Source organism: Adiantum capillus-veneris, chromosome 6 (genome assembly GCF_014529385.1).
Source record: "Adiantum capillus-veneris isolate H3 chromosome 6, ASM1452938v2, whole genome shotgun sequence".
Taxonomy (NCBI): domain Eukaryota; kingdom Viridiplantae; phylum Streptophyta; class Polypodiopsida; order Polypodiales; family Pteridaceae; genus Adiantum; species Adiantum capillus-veneris.
This window is the reverse complement of record NC_140936.1, coordinates 73,425,228-73,442,234: the sequence shown is the minus strand read 5'-3', so window position 1 is coordinate 73,442,234 and position 17,007 is coordinate 73,425,228. Positions and strand designations below refer to the sequence as shown.

Here is a 17,007-nt window from a genome sequence, read left to right as displayed (position 1 = left end):
TTTGTTGAAGAGTGACAGGAATCCCAAGAAAGAAGGGCTTGTCCAGCCTCCCCTTGTGTTTCTTTTCACTCATTGAGAGCGGACCGTGCACTTACGGCCGGCCAATCGACGTGAGGTGGGAAAAAGCAACCTTGGTGTGAGCGCAAGGCCGCCAAGGGGTGCGCCCGCGGAAAAGAGTAGAACTCGGGTGAAGAGAAGATCCTTCTCAAACGCGATTTGCAAGCGAAAGAAAACCTCAAGAACCCAAGACCCTCAAGAACCCAAGTTCCTCATGAAGTTAAGAACCAAAGATCATAGTGCATGGTCGTCACTCGAAGCGGAATGGATACTTCGCATACAGGTGATGAGCATGAGAGAGGCGGCGAAGATTGAGACTTTTTCGACCCTCCCCCTTCGCCATCTACGCCACGAGTTGTACTAACTCCTATGGAGATGATGGTCAAGTCGATGTTGGACATGATGACACAACAACAAGAAACAAATCGAGTTGCGTTGGCACAACTCGCAAGCAAAGCAGAACAACAAGAAGCTAAGGACCGTACGCAAGCAGCTAAGGACCGTGAGCGCGACGAAAGAAACGCAAGACTTGCCGCACAACAAGAAGACAATTGCCTTGCTTTAGAACGCGAGCGCGACTCACGCGAAAAAAAAAAAAACAACAAAGAAAGGCGGAAGAGGCAGCACGAAGCGCGGCCTTGGAGATCAAGCGAGAGGCTCAAAGAGAACTAAGAACTCAAGAATTGGTTCGACAGGTACTTGCCTCGAAGACCGCACCACCCAAAGATCATGGGAGTTCATCAAGTGGCGCAAGCCACGACGCGGATTCCAACCATCCAGTCACAGAGAAGTTGACTTTCAGTAAGTATGACGGTAAGATGGATGCTACGGTTATTCATTCTTGGTTGCATCAATTTAATGCTTATTTTGCAACAACTAAGAAGACAGGAAATAGCAAAGTCTTGACGACAACTATGTACCTTGCCGATGATGCCATCAATTGGTACCACGCATGGCAAGAGGCACAGCTAGCCGCTGTAACCGGCCTGCTAACTTCAAAAAGAGCGGTAGACTTTACTTCAAACCTTGATTTAGCTCACACCCATTATTAGTTGTCTATTCTATCTGTGCTATAATGACACAAGAGAGGGGAATGGGATATAGATGCTAGAATGCATCTGTATGCGAGTCAGACACCAGATTGGCTCCTAAATAGGCGCCCCTTTCGGTATTTCTTTATTCTTTAAAAGAGGGAATAAAAGCTGTGGTTCCCTACAAGCTGCCCCGCACAATCTGGGCTGAATTTCTTCTGTTCTGGCCCGATTTCGGCGGCATAACTGTACTAGGACCCTTCACAGTCAGTATCCCCACGCATTAGATGACTTTCCTGACGCATACGGACACTTTGCAAAACCTGGCGAGAATCTGCAGCACGCTGAATTCTCTGTTTTCTGCCCTGAAAATGCGCTAGATCACCTGTACAACGGTCCCCTCGCGTCCCCGAACCTCCTGGGGGTATTAGGGTCCGTTTAGGGCCAAAACCCTAAACCTGCAAAAATACACAGCAGGCTGTAATTCACTGTTTCGGGCTCCGTTTCGCGTGCCGATCGCATCCGTAGCAAGTCCTTGAGCTCCCGCACCTGTAGGGCTACTTGCCCTTTGAATCAAACGGGATTTCGCACGTGAAACCTCTCCGAATTCACCTGTACCTGCGGGGGATTAGCCACTAGCTAATCCAATACCTGTGCAAGAGGCTCTTGCCTCAGCAATCGCGCATGAACCCACATAACTATACATTGGTCAAATGAAAAGCCCACTGGAGGGACATAACCATAAAGAATAGGGGAGAGAGAGAGCAGTGAGAGGTGTGCAGGTCATGACATCCTGCCCCTCACTGTACATAGAGGGTAAGCCAGCACTCCATTGAAGCTCTCCCACCTGTGACAGCTGTCACGAGGACGTGGCAGTTATTAACCATGTCACAGAGATGTGGCAACTGCTAACCTTGGTTGTTGGTTTCTTTCCAATGGGGTTTATTTTATTAGTTTTGAGACCCTCTTTTTGAAGTAGCAAACGGTCAGACATTGTATGGCCAATGTGAACGGGTACATTCACCTGCAGACGGGAAGTGGTCGGCACTGGAATTCGTATGGTAAGAGGATGTCTAGGCTCAGGGTAAGATCATATAGGTCCCCCCGTCGCACTTAGCAAGTTGGTGGATACTAGGAGGTGAACTCAATTAAGGCGTAAAGTCAAGGTGGGACTACCAACAAAAAGTATCCGACAGTTGGGCCACATTGCACTTTTGGATGCGGTCCCAATGAGGATAGGTGGTCAGAAGACCAGTGGGAGCCCAACGGAAGCATCTCCTAAAATTTAGGGAACTGCTATTTTGGGCCGTGAAATGTGTTCGCGTCATTACCTCCGGTATGACTAGGGGAACATTTTACAACTCTGCAGCGAAGTCAACAGGGCAACCGGTCAGGATATTTTTAAGCGGCGAACCCGAAACGGAAAAATGCTTGTAAATGCGCCAAGTGTCAGTTTTTCATGGACTTTCCTCCTACAGAAAAATGGGCGCTGATTTTTAAGCTGGGAGAGGCCTCATTTCAGCTTTTGTCACAGGTTAAGAGCTATGGAGTGCTTCCTTTCCCTCTTATGTACAGTGCGGTGCCAGGAGTGATGCCCTACACGCTACGCACTGCCCTCTCTCTCCCCTACGAGCAGTATGTTATGCCCCACTAGTGGGCTTTTCATTTGACCAATGTACAGTTATGTGGGTTCATGCGCGATTGCCGAGGCAAGAGCCTCTTGCACAGGTACTGGATTAGCTAGTGGCTAATCCCCCGCAGGTATAGGTGATTTCGGAGAGGTTTCACGCCAGAAATCTCGTCCGATTCAAAGGGCAAGTAGCCCTGCAGGTGCGGGAGCTCGAGGTCTTGCTACGGATGCGACCGGCACGCGAATCGGAGCCCAAAACAGGGAATTACAGCCTGCTGTGTATTTTTGCAGGTTTAGTGTTTCGGCCCTAAACAGACCCTAATACCCCCAGGAGGTTCGGGGACGCAAGGGGACCGCTGTATAGGTGAACTGACGCATTTTCGGGGCAGAAAACAGAGAATTCAACGTGCTGCAGATTCTCGCCAGGTTTTGCAAAGTGTCCGTATGCGTCGGGAAAGTCACCTATTGTGTGGGGATACTGATTGTGAAGCGTCCTAGTACAGTTATGCTGCCGAAATCGGGCCAGGACAGGTGTTTCTTAGCCTAGATTGTGCGGGGCAGCTTGTGGGAGATCACACGTTTTATTCCCTTTGATAAAGAATAAAGAAATACCGAAAGGGGCGCCAATTTTGGGGCCTACAAGTTGTCGGCGTCTGCTCGGAGCATTCTAGCTTCCGAGCCGTGTATGTGATTAAGTGTTAATTCCCGTTACAGGTCTCCTTTGCAAAGTGCTCTATGTGTGTGTTTAAAGTAAAGAATTTCGGGTGAAAGCCAACGCCTACCGCCCTATGGGCCGGTTTCAACAGCACTCAAAAACAAGCTCACAGCTGAAAATCACGTTTTTGCCTTCTCTTTAAGTAGTAAACTGGCCTCAGAGTGCCAAGTGTCACTCATTTGTGCATTTTCCCGCTTTAGATCCTCGGGTCTAAAAATATCTCACCTGCAGCCTCTGTTGACTTGCCCACAGAGTAACAAAATGATCCCCATGTCAAACTGCACGTAATGATGCGAAGACATTTTGCCGTCCAAAAATAGCAATCCCTAAAATTTAGGAATTTCTGCCATTACATTCTTCTAGGTCATCTGACCCTCTTTGTGCACTGCAGCCACACCCAGAACTGAAATGTAGCCTATGTAGCAAAGGATTCCGCTTTGGCTGGCCAATGACCCCACTTTGGCTAACCATAGTCCTTGTCCAACCTTAGTGCTCTTTAGCCCTCAAGCCTGGACTCTCTCTGAACAGTTCCACACTGGCTATGCAATGCAGGGCAGTTAGATTTCAAGAGGGGTGTTTCCAAAAGGTAAAACAAACGAAATTCCCCAAAGAAAGAGAAAATAAACAAAAATGGAATTGCCACTAGCGGGTGACATACCCCCCTCTTGAAATCTCAAACGTCCTCGTTTGCACCTATGTTGTACATGGTCACAGTCAACCCTGGTGTATTCAACACCTCGTCGACACATGTACGACACATACATGCTCATTGTCAACCCTAGTGTATTCAACACCTCGTCGACACATGTATTGCCTGCGCGTGAACCCTGTCCCAATGACATAGTGGTAGCTTCGCACTCTGCCATTGCTTTGAGTCATTAACTTTCCAATGACAAAATGGTAGCGACGCATTTTGCCACTGTCTTTTAGTACACGTTGGATCCAGTAACACTTTCGAGCATACCCAAACCGACAGTTTAAGAATGCAGTTACACATGTACCCTTTAATAGAAGCAATTGTTGTATCCTTGACAAACTGACAAGAAATACTCACTTCTATAACACTAACCAAACTTTTGGACATTCCATAAGAGCAATTGCCAAACTGACAATCTGTACAGCTCTAACATTCATGTAACATGCACTTCATTTGAGCTCACTATAAGTAACATGTACATCATTTCTTTCAGAAGCCATTGTCACACTGACAATCCATGTAGCTTTGAATCTCAAGGGGTTAAGGTAGGTTGCAAACCAAGGTTTTAAGTTCCCATACTTTTAGTGACTCTGCAAGTTCACTTTTTTTCCATCCACTTGACATCCAGAGGTGAATAGCTTTTGAACTTTACCAACGCACCTTGCAACCTTGCCTTTTCTTTTCTTTCTTTATGCGCCAAAATCTGTTCCGGGACCAAGATCTCATCAAGTTCCTCGACTTCCGGTTGATCTTCAGCTTGCATATCTTCTGACACATCACCCGCATAGCGTCTGAGAAGACTCACGTGAAACGCATTGTGAATCTTCCAACTCTCAGGCAATTTCAGCCTTTATGCAATATCATTGATTTGCATACTGAGCATCGAAAACAATCTTTCTCTGCTCTTCATCTTGATCTTTGGAGATTAACCTGTGATCTACCTTATGCTGTCACTTTTATTGGGCTGAGAATTCTCTTTTTGTCACTTTTATTGGGCTGAGAATTCTCTTTTTGACCGAATTTTGACAGCATAACTGTAGTAGAAACCTTCACAACAAAAAATCCACATATCCAAGTGATTATCCACGCATAATAGAGCACTTTTGCAAACCTGTCCTGGAAATTCAGCACGCTGAATTCTCTGTTTTTAGCTCCTAAAATGCTCCAGATCACTTGTATTACTATCCTCTAGCTTCCCCGAAGCTCTTGGGACAAAAAGGCATCAAATAGGGTCAAAACCCTAAATCTACAAAAAAATACAGCAAGCTGTATTTTCTTCTTTCAGGCTCTGTTTTGCGTGCCAATCGCACCAATTCGTAGCCTTTGATCTTCTGCATCAGTAGGACTACTTGCCCTTTGATTTACACGAGATTTCTCGCAAGAAATCTTGTTAAATCATCCTATACCTGTTTTGAATTAGCCTTTAGCTAATTCGGTACCTGTATGAAATCATTCCAAGTGGAAGGAGTCTGTCCTTGTAACAACAGTGTATTCCACCACTGACTTGCATTTTTTTTTTCCAGAAAACTGACAGCTTTCTTGACTTTAAATGCTTCTTCCAACAAATGCTTTGTCAGACTGTTCGAGGAAAGAGAAAACCTTTGTGCTCTCATCAAAGCCATTGAATGTGTCAATGGACTCACTGATCATCTTCTTTGTATGGCTTTAGCTTATCCATTGACTCCAAATTGTCAAAAGAGACAGTTTGCATAATGGGTACACCTGTGGGAGCCATCTGTACTCCTTGGCCAGTAACATGTTGATGTCCAGGTGTCATATTCACTGATGGGATTGAAAAACCAGCCATACCCAAGTTGCCTTGTGACACCCCAAACTGACCTTGTGTGCCCTGAAATCCTGGGTGCAAACCAATGTTTGCATACATGGGGTTGGGCACCATGCCTTGCATACCCCTAAACACTGTTCCTGGCATGCCAAAACTGCCTTGAACTTGATGTGCTATTGATGAAGATTGTATGAACTCCATAAATCTTGGATTCTCCATCAATTGCTTGAACATGGTCACAGCAGTAACAACCTGCAAAGCTTTCTCTGCTTGGCCTGAACTCTCGCCAATTTCATGTGCAGTTGGAATAGGCTGTCTATCCTCTGAAGAGGAACCCTCTTCCTTGTTGCCATCCGTCCTGTATCCAAAGAAAGACTCGTAGCCTTTCTCACCTGTATCCAAAGAAAGACTCTCGTAGCCTTTCTCACCTGTAAATCCAAAGAAAGACTCGTAGCCTTTTTCACCTGTATCCAAAGAAAGACTCTCGTAGCCTTTCTCACCTGTAAATCCACTCGATCTACTTTCAAACTCTCTGTGTTTTCAAGCTCATCCCAAAAACTCTCTGTGTCTTTAACCCAAACTGACCAAGGCTCACTTTTTGAGGAAAAAGTGATTTAATCCCGTCGATGGAACCATGTAACCGGCCTGTTAACTTCAAAAAGGGCGGTAGACTTTATTTCAAACCTTGATTTAGCTTTCACCCATTATTAGTCATCTATTCTACCTGTGCTATAATGACACAAGAGAGGGGAATGGGATACAGATGCTAGAATGCATCTGTATGCGAGTCAGACACCAAATTGGCCCCTAAATAGGCGCCCCTTTCGGTATTTCTTTATTCTTTAAAAGAGGAAATAAAAGTTGTGGTTCCCTACAAGCTGCCCCGCACAATCTGGGCTGAAATTCTTCTGTTCTGGCTCGATTTCAGCAACATAACTGTACTAGGACCCTTCACAGTCAGTATCCCCACGTATTAGATGACTTTCCCGACGCATACGGACACTTTGCAAAACCTGGCGAGAATCTGCAACACGCTGAATTCTCTGTTTTCTGCCCTGAACATGCGCCAGATCACCTGTACAACAGTCCCCTCGCGTCCCCGAACCTCCTGGGGGTATTAGGGTCCATTTAGGACCAAAACCCTAAACCTGCAAAAATACACAGCAGGCTATAATTCACTGTTTGGGGCTCCGTTTCGCGTGCCGATCGCATCCGTAGCAAGTCCTCGAGCTCCCGCACCTGTAGAGCTACTTGCCCTTTGAATCAGACGGGATTCCGCAAGTGAAACCTCTCCGAATTCACCTATACCTACGGGGTATTAGCCACTAGCTAATCCAGTACCTGTGCAAGAGGCTCTTGCCTCGGCAATCACGCATGAACCCACATAACTGTACATTGGTCAAATGAAAAGGGGCATAACCATAAAGAATAGGGGAGAGAGAGAGCAGTGAGAGGTGTGCAGGTCATGACATCCTGCACCTCACTGTACATAGAGGATAAGCCAGCACTCCATTGAAGCTCTCCCACCTGTGACAGCACTCAAAAACAAGCTCACAGCTGAAAATCACGTTTTTGCCTTCTCTCTAAGTAGTAAACTAGCCTCAGAGTGCCAAGTGTCACTCATTTGTGCATTTTCCCGCTTTAGATCCTCGGGTCTAAAAATATCTCACCTGCAGCCTCTGTTGACTTGCCCACAGAGTAACAAAATGATCCCCATGTCAAACTGCACGTAATGACGCGAAGACATTTTGCCGTCCAAAAATAGCAATCCCTAAAATTTAGGAGTTTCTGCCATTACATTCTTCTAGGTCATCTGACCCTCTTTGTACACTGCAGCCACACCCAGAACTGAAATGTAGCCTATGTAGCAAAGGATTCCGCTTTGGCTGGCCAATGACCCCACTTTGGCTAACCATAGTCCTTGTCCAACCTTAGTGCTCTTTAGCCCTCAGGCCTGGACTCTCTCTGAACAGTTCCACACTGGCTATGCAATGCAGGGCAGTTAGATTTCCAGAGGGGTGTTTCCAAAAGGTAAAACAAACGAAATTCCCCAAAGAAAGAGAAAATAAACAAAAATGGAATTGCCACTAGCTGGTGACAGCCGCGCACCTAGAGGAAGTCGACGGATTCACGCCCCTTTCCTTCAATTGCGCTGATTTCCAAGACAAGCTCAAGGCGCGGTTTATGCAACTTCAGTACCTCGCACGATTGAAGGACGATTGGCACTCTCTCAAGCAAAATGGTATGCCAGTCATGTCTTTTTCTAATCGTGTTTTGCAGTTAGGCACTCAATTACGAAAATCGGATGATGAGCGCAAAGAGGCTTTTCTCTTTGAATTGGACGAGTATATCAAGTACGATGTCGAGGTGCTCGATCCAATCGATCTCAACAAGGCGGTAGCGATTGCTCTCGCACAGGAGATGAAGCACAACAAGGGAAAGCCTAAGGAGAACAAGACTTCCACAAGTACCTCGCAGACTTCTCAGAACCCTCGGAACGGTAAGAACGGTAAGAATGGTAACTCTTCTAACCAATCTTCCAACAATCTCTCAGAAAAGAATTCTTCCAATGAATCTAAGGATAAGGCTAACACTATTGCTAAACCTAAGCTTACTCCAGATAAAAAGGTAGCACAAGGAATTGTTGGAGGATACATCACGTCGGAAGAGCAAAGCACTTATTCTTAAGGAAGGTCGTTGTTTTCATTGTCACATTAAGGGTCACATAAAAAGAACATGTCCTAAGCTTGAAGCGAATGAATCTAAAGAATCCACAGAACCCACTTCCTCTGTCAATGCAATAAATGATAACACGAGTATGCCCCAAGTTTCTCAGGACCCTCCCATTGATGATTCTCTCATTAAATGTTATGGTCGTACGTCGGGGCACCTTTTTGTCATATTGTTTGACCCAGGTAGTATGCATGATGTGATCAATTCCTCTCTTGTTGAGAGAGCCCTCCTCGAAGTTAGTCCGAGATCTCCTATCGAGGTCTCTGGCTTTCGTCCCGGTATGGACGCTCTCATCACGGAGGAGTGCCTTGATGTGTTGTTTGCAATTCAACAAATTGCCTTCACTAGAAGATTTGTTGTTTCTCCTCTCTCAGGATGTGATATGATTTTGGGCATTCGAAGGTTTCGTGATAATGACGCTCTCATGGATTTTAAGACTAACACTATAACTCTCAATGCCACAAGTGATTCTCCTATTGTCATTCATGGAGAGGACATTGCTCATTTTCCATCTCTCATTGCTAGTATGCAGGACAAGATTGAAAGGATTCAGGAAAAGGAGACTCTCAGTCTCTTTTTCTCCACAGGATGATACACAGGATTTGCATGATTATGAGAAGCATGATGATTTGAAAGATAATGATTTGCATGATGGTTTGGATGATAAAGACAAGCATGATGATTTGCATGATCAAGATGTGATTTCTCACAAGCATGATGAGTTGCATGAAGATGATGTGATTGTTCATAAGGATGATGTGTTAGTGGTTGCTTTTTCTAGCAAAGCTAACCTCGTTGCAGATTCGATCAATCAAGAAGAAGCAGCGATCTTGGCTCTCGAGCCTAGGTCCAAAGAACCCTTACAGGGAGTATTATGTGTTCGCATGATTGATACGCACGCATTGTTCGAATGTTTCATTCGTGATCGTTTCCTGTATTTTAGTCAACATCGTTATGTGATCCCTTTTCCTAGGCATGACATATTGTATGTTGAGCACGTCTCTTTCATGGATGAGCACGAATGTATGCAGATTTTTCATGAAAAGCTGAAAAGTATGTATGTCAGGAAGTCACATTCCATGTCTCTTCCTTGGCATGACACAGTTTCGGAACGAGCACATGAAAGTGTGAGCACCAAGCATGGGCATTTCCGTTGTGAATTGCCACAGTTGATTGATTTCGATCAAACAGAAAAGATTCGATCTCATTGTTTGCATGTGTTTGATGAACGGGTTGTCACTCCGTCTCTATGTTCATCTACATTGCATACACAGTCTTTAGCGCAGACAAGATTTTTTCCATTCACATTACATGGAATAGGTATGTTCATGGTTTTGTGTTGGAAATGGTTTCATGAATTTTCAACCATGGAGATTCTTGAAGACGAAAGAAGCAGGTCTCTAGACGAAGTTGAAGCAAGGAAGGAGCCACAGCAGATTTTGTCGCTTTCGGCGCGGCCCAAAGAAGCAAGCGTTGCAGACCTTTATGAAGTTCAAGTACCACACGACCCACACATCAGAGTGGGCCGGCGAAGAGTCCCTTCCAGGATTCCGGATGCTATTGGCGATCTCCCTCGACGCCATACAAGTCGGTACCAGTACCTCACTTTGAAAAGGAGGGAATGTCACGTGACACATCCAACCCTATGTGTCCGTGGACAAGCTACAGCATGATCAGGGTTCAGTCAGTCTAGTCAAGTCTAGATTAGCAGTGATGGCACTTTTGTGAGTCTATTCGTAGACCGTGCATGCCCAGTCACTGAGAGTAGATACATATCCTCTAGTTGCACATAGCATGATCATCAGTATTCCCTTCAGAATCCATCAGATTCAGTTAGGAAAATTTTCCAGTGCATTCAACCTATTTTCCCTATTTTTTGTATTTTCACTTATTATTTTTAAGTGACTTCCCAACAAAAGTAGGTAGGGCAATTTCGCTAAGTTAATATCCCTTGGCGTTTGTAGATTCCCCCATCCTCGCGACACCCTCAAGCACCCTAGTGTTTTCTATCCAAGTAGTTCCCGCATCAGCAGCAGTACCCGATTCCCTTGGCGCTTTCACCTTGCATGATCGCCATCCTTTCTAAACCCCTAGCGTTTGTAGATTTCCCCAATCGCCAGCAGAAGCACCAGAATGGCCTAGCGTTTTACTAACGCTACAAATCAACATCAGCGTTTTTGGTTTTCAGCCTTAGCGACAACAAAACAGCAGCGTTTTTCAGCAGTCTCCATAGCAGCAGATTCATCCCCGGTTAGATGCAGAAGAACCCCCATTTTCAGCCATAAAAACGCAGCCAAAACAGTCATTTTCAGCCACCGAAACAGTCCCGAATTTCAGTAGATAGAAAAACGCAGATTTCAGCCCTAGAGTCGTCGTCGTCGTCACCATCGTCGTCATCGGCATAGCCCAAGTTGCATCAGTCCATTGCATACGCATTGTACCACTTTGTGCAATCAAAAGTAGACCACTCTTGCCGACGAGAGTGGGGCCTTCAGAGGAGGGTTTTACGTCTCCGGTGTCGTATCTCTCTTCTCTCTCTATCTCTCAGTCTCATACACTTGCACGCACAGTGTCCCTTTACTTTGTTTGTGATCATAGCACTTTCCATTAAGAACGGAAGGCTCTCCCTTCCATAAGAACTAAAAGGAACTTTGAGCACAGTTCGGAACACTCATCTTGAGCAAAGCGCAAACAATCATTCCGCTGCCACATAACAGTTTTGCCACAGTTGATTGATATAGATCAGAAAGACAAGCTTCGATCTCATTGTTTGCGTGTGTGTGGTGAACGGTTTGGCACTCCGTCTATGTGTTCATCTACATTGCATGTACAGTCTTTTACAAAGATGAGATTTTTTCCAGTCACTCTACATGGAATGGGTATGTTCATGTTTTTATGTTGAAAGTGGTTTCAGGAATTTTCAACCTCGGAGATTCTTGAAGAAGGAAGAAGCATGACTCTAAACGAAGTTGACGCATTGAAGGAGCCACAGAAGACTTTGTGTCGCTTACGACGCGGCCCATAGAAGCAAGCGTTGCAGACCTTTATGAAGTTCAAGTATCACACGACCCACACATCAGAGTGGGCCAACGAAGAGTCCTTTCCAAGATTCCGGATGTTATTGGCGATCTCCCTCGACGCCATACAGTTCGGTACAAGTACCTCACTTTGAAAAGGAGGGGATGTCACGTGACACATCCAACCCTATGTGTCAGTGGACAAGCTACAGCATGACCATGGTTCAGTTCAGTCAAAATCAGTCTAGAATAGGAAGTGATTTGGCACTTTTGTGAGTATGTTCGCAGACCGTGCATGTCCAGACACATAGAGTAGATGCATATCATCTGGTTGCACACAACATGATCATTAGATTTCCATCAAAACCCATCAGTAGCATTTTTACAACGCATAGACCTATTTTCCCTATTTTTGACATTTTTCACTTATTATTTTTAAGTGACTTTTGTTGGAAAGTAGGTAGGGCAAATTGACTAAGTTTGTATAAGTAGATACGTAGCGCTAGCACTTTCTGGCAGAAGAGGCAACAGGAGCACCTTGCTCAATAGGCAACTTCTCAGCAAGACCGACCTGCCGACAACTCTAGCGTTTTCAGCATTGCAGAAGGCCTAGCGTTTTTGCATCAGATCAGCCAGCATTTTTGCACTTGCAGATTTACGGCGACAATAGACAGCAGATCAACCCTAGCGTTAGCAGATTCCCCCACGACAACAGATCAACCCTAGCGTTAGCAGATTTCCACCGCAGAACCCCAAATCAGCCTAGCGTTTTTGGATCAGCCAGAGACCTAGCGTTTTTGCAGATCTTCGCAACAGAAGCAACAGTAGCACCAGCATTTTCAGTTTTTAGCAGTCAAACTCCGCAGTAAAACCCCTGAACCTCACAGATCTCACCTTCCAGCAGCAAATCCTCGCCACACGGTCAAATTCCGCGAAGTTTGCAGATTCAGCCCGAAAAACGCAGATTTCAGCATCTGCGTTTTCAGCGCGTCGTCGTTGCATCATCGTCATCGCCGTCGCATCATCGTCATCGCCATCGTCACCGACATAGAGTCAAAATTCAGCAGATAAAGATTTGCAAATTTCAGCCATAAGCATTTTCAGATTTCAGCCCGTCTAGTCGTCCTCATCGTCGGCAAGTTCAAGCATTGTAGAGATGTGTGCAATCATAAGTAGACCGCTCTCGCCATAGAGAGTGGAGCCCTTGGAGGAGGGTTTTACAACGTCTCTGGTGTCGTATTCTCTTCTCTCTCTATCTCTCAGTCTCATGCACTTTCACGCACAGTGTCCATTCATTTTGTTTGTGTCCATTGCACTCTCTCATTAAAGAACGGAAGGCTCTCCCTTCCCTAAGAAAAAGGAACCCTTGCTTAGTTCGGAGCACTCATCTTGAGCAAAGTTCAATATTCATTCCGTTGCACCTTACATCAAATGATTCAAATTGGCACCAAAATAGGTTTAAAACAATGAATTTATTTCAAACAAATTCCAAACAGGAACACCAAACACTTTCCCAAACAGACTCAAACTTAAAAAGTAATCTCGACTTCAGTCGAGCTTGAAAAGACGACTAACTTTTCATCCTGAAACCTGCACCAAAAATTAGGGTTATGCCATAAGGTTGTAGCCGACCGCAGCATGGTCCATAAGCTCTTGGACAGACAATGTCCCCGTCGCGGTGATGGTAGTCGCAAGACATAGCAATCACACTGGACCTCCAAGGTTATCAACTTGAGAAGAGACACATGTTGAAAGATGTCCAAAGGCTGTAAGTTGTAATCTACTAGGGTTGCATTTCAGGATAACCCACTCTGCCAGAAGCTGCACTTTGAAAGAAGATGTCAGAAGGCATGTAACTTCAGGCAAAAATTTTCTTGAAAGCTTGCCAAGTCCTTGGAGTGTGCGGCTTGGTAGCTATAGATATCCACCATTGTATAACACTACTTCTAAGAAAAACAACAGCTCAAAAAAAAAAAAAAAATCTTTGATCCTTCTCTTGCAAGTGATCTTTATGGCTTATGCCCTGTAAGACAGAGCGATGAAGACAGGAGAGCGCACGATACGCCACGATGAAGGGTGGCAATGGCTCTTAACTCCGGGGTTGGGCCATGAAGCTTCTTTCATAAAATTTTCATAAAATCTCGAAGCACCATTTTGCTCTATCTGCTCTTTGATGGGACCGGTGTGCTTTCAAAAAAGCACACGCTTGAAGCTCTGATTCCACTGTAACAAGGACGAGCACCACATGCCAATGGAAAAGAACAGATTGAACAACTTTAAGCACTTCAAATAACAATTGAACTGAAAGAGATAGACGACACAAAAGACGGGGAGTGGCAGAGTTCCACCCCAAGAGAGCACTGGCCCCAAACGTTGGTACCCCTTTCGGTATTTCTTTATGATTATTGATTTGCAAAGTACAAGAGCCGAGGAGCACCTCCTCTACAATCTGCACGTTGAAGAGTACCAGAGAGGGCCCCCAAGACTCGTATTTAAAGGCCCAAAGACTAAAAGCATCAAACATGAAAAGCTGGCCCCAAAAAAACACTTTCCTAAAATTTCAAGATTTCCCTAAAAGTGCGCAGCGAATTCTGGGATATCCGTACAGGTGCCACATCATCATCTTTTGAGGTTATAAACTTGTTTTACTTTGTCTCAACCACTTTCGGACGCTTTAAACAAGTTCTCTTTGACTTTTAGGGTTTTTAGGCCCCTCGGCCGCTGATCTATGAGTTGGTCGGGCATTCCTTTTGTTTCTTCTTCTTCTTCTAGGTTTTAGGTCCCTCGGCTGGGATCTGCATGTTGACTCCGTTCCTCAGTGGCTTGACACGTCAGCAGTTTGTAACAATGTCCCAATAACTCCGCGAGAGTTGATAATGTCAAGCCAAAAGCGGATGAGTAGCTCCTATTGTATCCCATTGCAAATGTGGAGATTCCAAACATTCCACAAAGTGATGCCGACTATGCTGCAAGTTATCTCGATCACCTTGTCTGGCTATCGCAGGGATTGTGCTTAAAGTATCTTTGTAGTATCATCTGCTTGTCAACATGAACACTATGAAAGTCGAGCAATTAAACTAAAAACAATCAATACGTTAGTATTGGATGACCAATACATACTCGAACAGAATGTAACGTCTCGAGCGTGAAATTCTCGGAGTTATGCAACCTTGATCAAGATCAAGATTCAGAACGCATTGTGGGTTTCAGTTCATGTCTTTGCGTTCTATCTTCCTTCCTTCTGGTTAGTATGGAGTTGATTAACTATTCTCTATTCTATTCTTCTCTTCCATTCTTCTTGCTTCTAAGAGTTTATCCTATATATCTAGAGTACTAATATTTAGTTCCGCTTTCGTTTTGTGACAATACATCTTGTGTATACGTCCATACCTTGATTAAATGCACATTGGCCTTTAAGTGGGAAATTGTTGGGTAACACTGTGAGTGGCAATGATTGCAAACTCTGCTCCACCCATCCTCGGTGTCGACCTTCTCCAATCTCTCTACGTGCGCACACCATGAGTGCAACACTTGGGTCTCCCTACTAACACTATTACACGATGGCAACTTGCTTTTAGTGAAAATGTATGTGTCTCACTCAACCGGACTAAACATTCCAATGCTTAGATCATTTCCCCCTCCACACAGGTTGAAACACATTTCATGATTACCGTGCAATGGTCCTAGTATTTTGAAAAAAGCTTTGAAAATTTCACAATATCAGATGTATGCTTTTTGCCTCCATTCTTTGTTCAATGAGCATCCCGTCTATTGCCTTGGGTGCTTGAGCTCACCTATTTTCTGTTCTAACTTCAAATTTGAATCCAAATGCAGAAGTGATGCTTACATGAGACACAAAAGGTATGCTTGGTTCTATACATTTATCACATTAGAATAGAAAACAAATACCTCCACGTTGTCTCCATACAAGTTGATTTGATGATTCTCATTGTTAAATACTTGAGCAGGGTAGCTGTTGCGAGCATTGCATGCCATGTCATCCGCGAGCATGAGGATGATGCGATTATCTGGAATCCCAAGACGCTTTACTGTTCTGTAACAACCCAAACTTGTGTCATAAACCCAAAACAGGCCACAAAGGTTTGTAGCAAGTGCTTGATCAGGCTGACCTGTAGAGAGATAAGGTGTTCGCCATGTGGCGATAGTTAAACCTGAAACCATTGGAAAGCAGTAAGATCGATCTCTCTCTCTCTCTCTCTCTCTCTCTCTCTCTCTCTCTCTCTCTCTCTCTCTCTCTCTCTCTCACACACACACACACACACACACACAAAGTTGCACTCTCTCACCAGAATCTAGAGGTGCAGACAAGCACTGCCCAGGTGTTCGTATGCAAGGAGGAGGACGCCGCCTGGAAAGAGGTGATTAACAGCAGCAGAATTATAAATCGCGATGACTCCATGACTGATGCTACCGCAAACCTTCATTTGTCCCGAACATAGTGGACGCTTTGAAAATCAGGGGTCTGTTCTCTTTTACTGAAGCCCGCCACGTTACAAATAAATTTTAAGTCCCCCAAATGTCCCCCAGTGTGGACAAACAAACTAGTCTTGCTTGGTGGGCATTGCTATACAACATAACAAAACATACCAGATTGACATCAAGTATCTATGGAAAAAAAGAAAGAAGTGTGTATCTATTTAATATAAAGATATGATGATCTAAATTGAGCATGTACCTGAAAGGGACATGGTGCATGTGAGATGTGAAAGCAGTTAAGTATGAGGAAAATCATCTAGAAGGGGAACATAATGCTCTACCAAGTAGTCCTATGAGAGAACTCTTTAATGCAGTTTGCACACTTCAACATGTCACCATATTATGGTAGTGATATGTGTGAACACACTTAGGACCATCACATCACCTTTTACCCTTACTAAGAGATTTTTTTCTCGGTCTTGTATATATGTACATCATTCTAGGGAAACCCTTATCTTTTGTACTATCGCACCCAATAACACTACGTGTGTTGTGTGATCTTGAGCTTCTTCTTTTGTTCACCATCTTTGCTTGCATTCTTGCAATAATATTTCCAACAATTGATATTAGAGTAGGTTTTGACCTTCCTAGGCAACATCTCCTGCAACCTCTTGGTGATTTTTGGTGATATAACCTTCAAGCCAGTTCATAACCTTGGTATTGTTAGGATATTGATGTGGGCTCATTTTGAACTTTGTTTTCACTATCAATACTACTACCATGTAGGCAATTTCATCCTTTTGTTTTGATACTGTAGAATTTTAGCAAAACGGACACTTTGTAGTCTTCAATGGGTTGTGCTCTATATTACAAGTTGGTTTTGGTCAATTTTTCCTCTATGCAA

The 17,007-nt window shown here is 44.4% G+C and overlaps 1 protein-coding gene across 1 annotated transcript in view; it reads right to left on the bottom strand.

Moving 5' to 3' along the window:
• LOC147455695 (Peptidase C13 family) overlaps nucleotides 1-16,160 on the bottom strand; it is a 50,178-nt gene extending 34,018 nt beyond the window's left edge. Inside the window, exons 1-3 of the mRNA XM_086514410.1 lie at nucleotides 15,974-16,160; nucleotides 15,797-15,838; nucleotides 15,576-15,720 (exon numbers count right to left, since the gene is read on the bottom strand). Of these exons, the coding sequence (XP_086370536.1) occupies nucleotides 15,576-15,720; nucleotides 15,797-15,838; nucleotides 15,974-16,086 (300 nt within the window). The 5' untranslated portion in view covers nucleotides 16,087-16,160. The remainder of the gene's footprint in view (nucleotides 1-15,575; nucleotides 15,721-15,796; nucleotides 15,839-15,973) is intronic.
• Nucleotides 16,161-17,007: the final 847 nt, after the last annotated feature.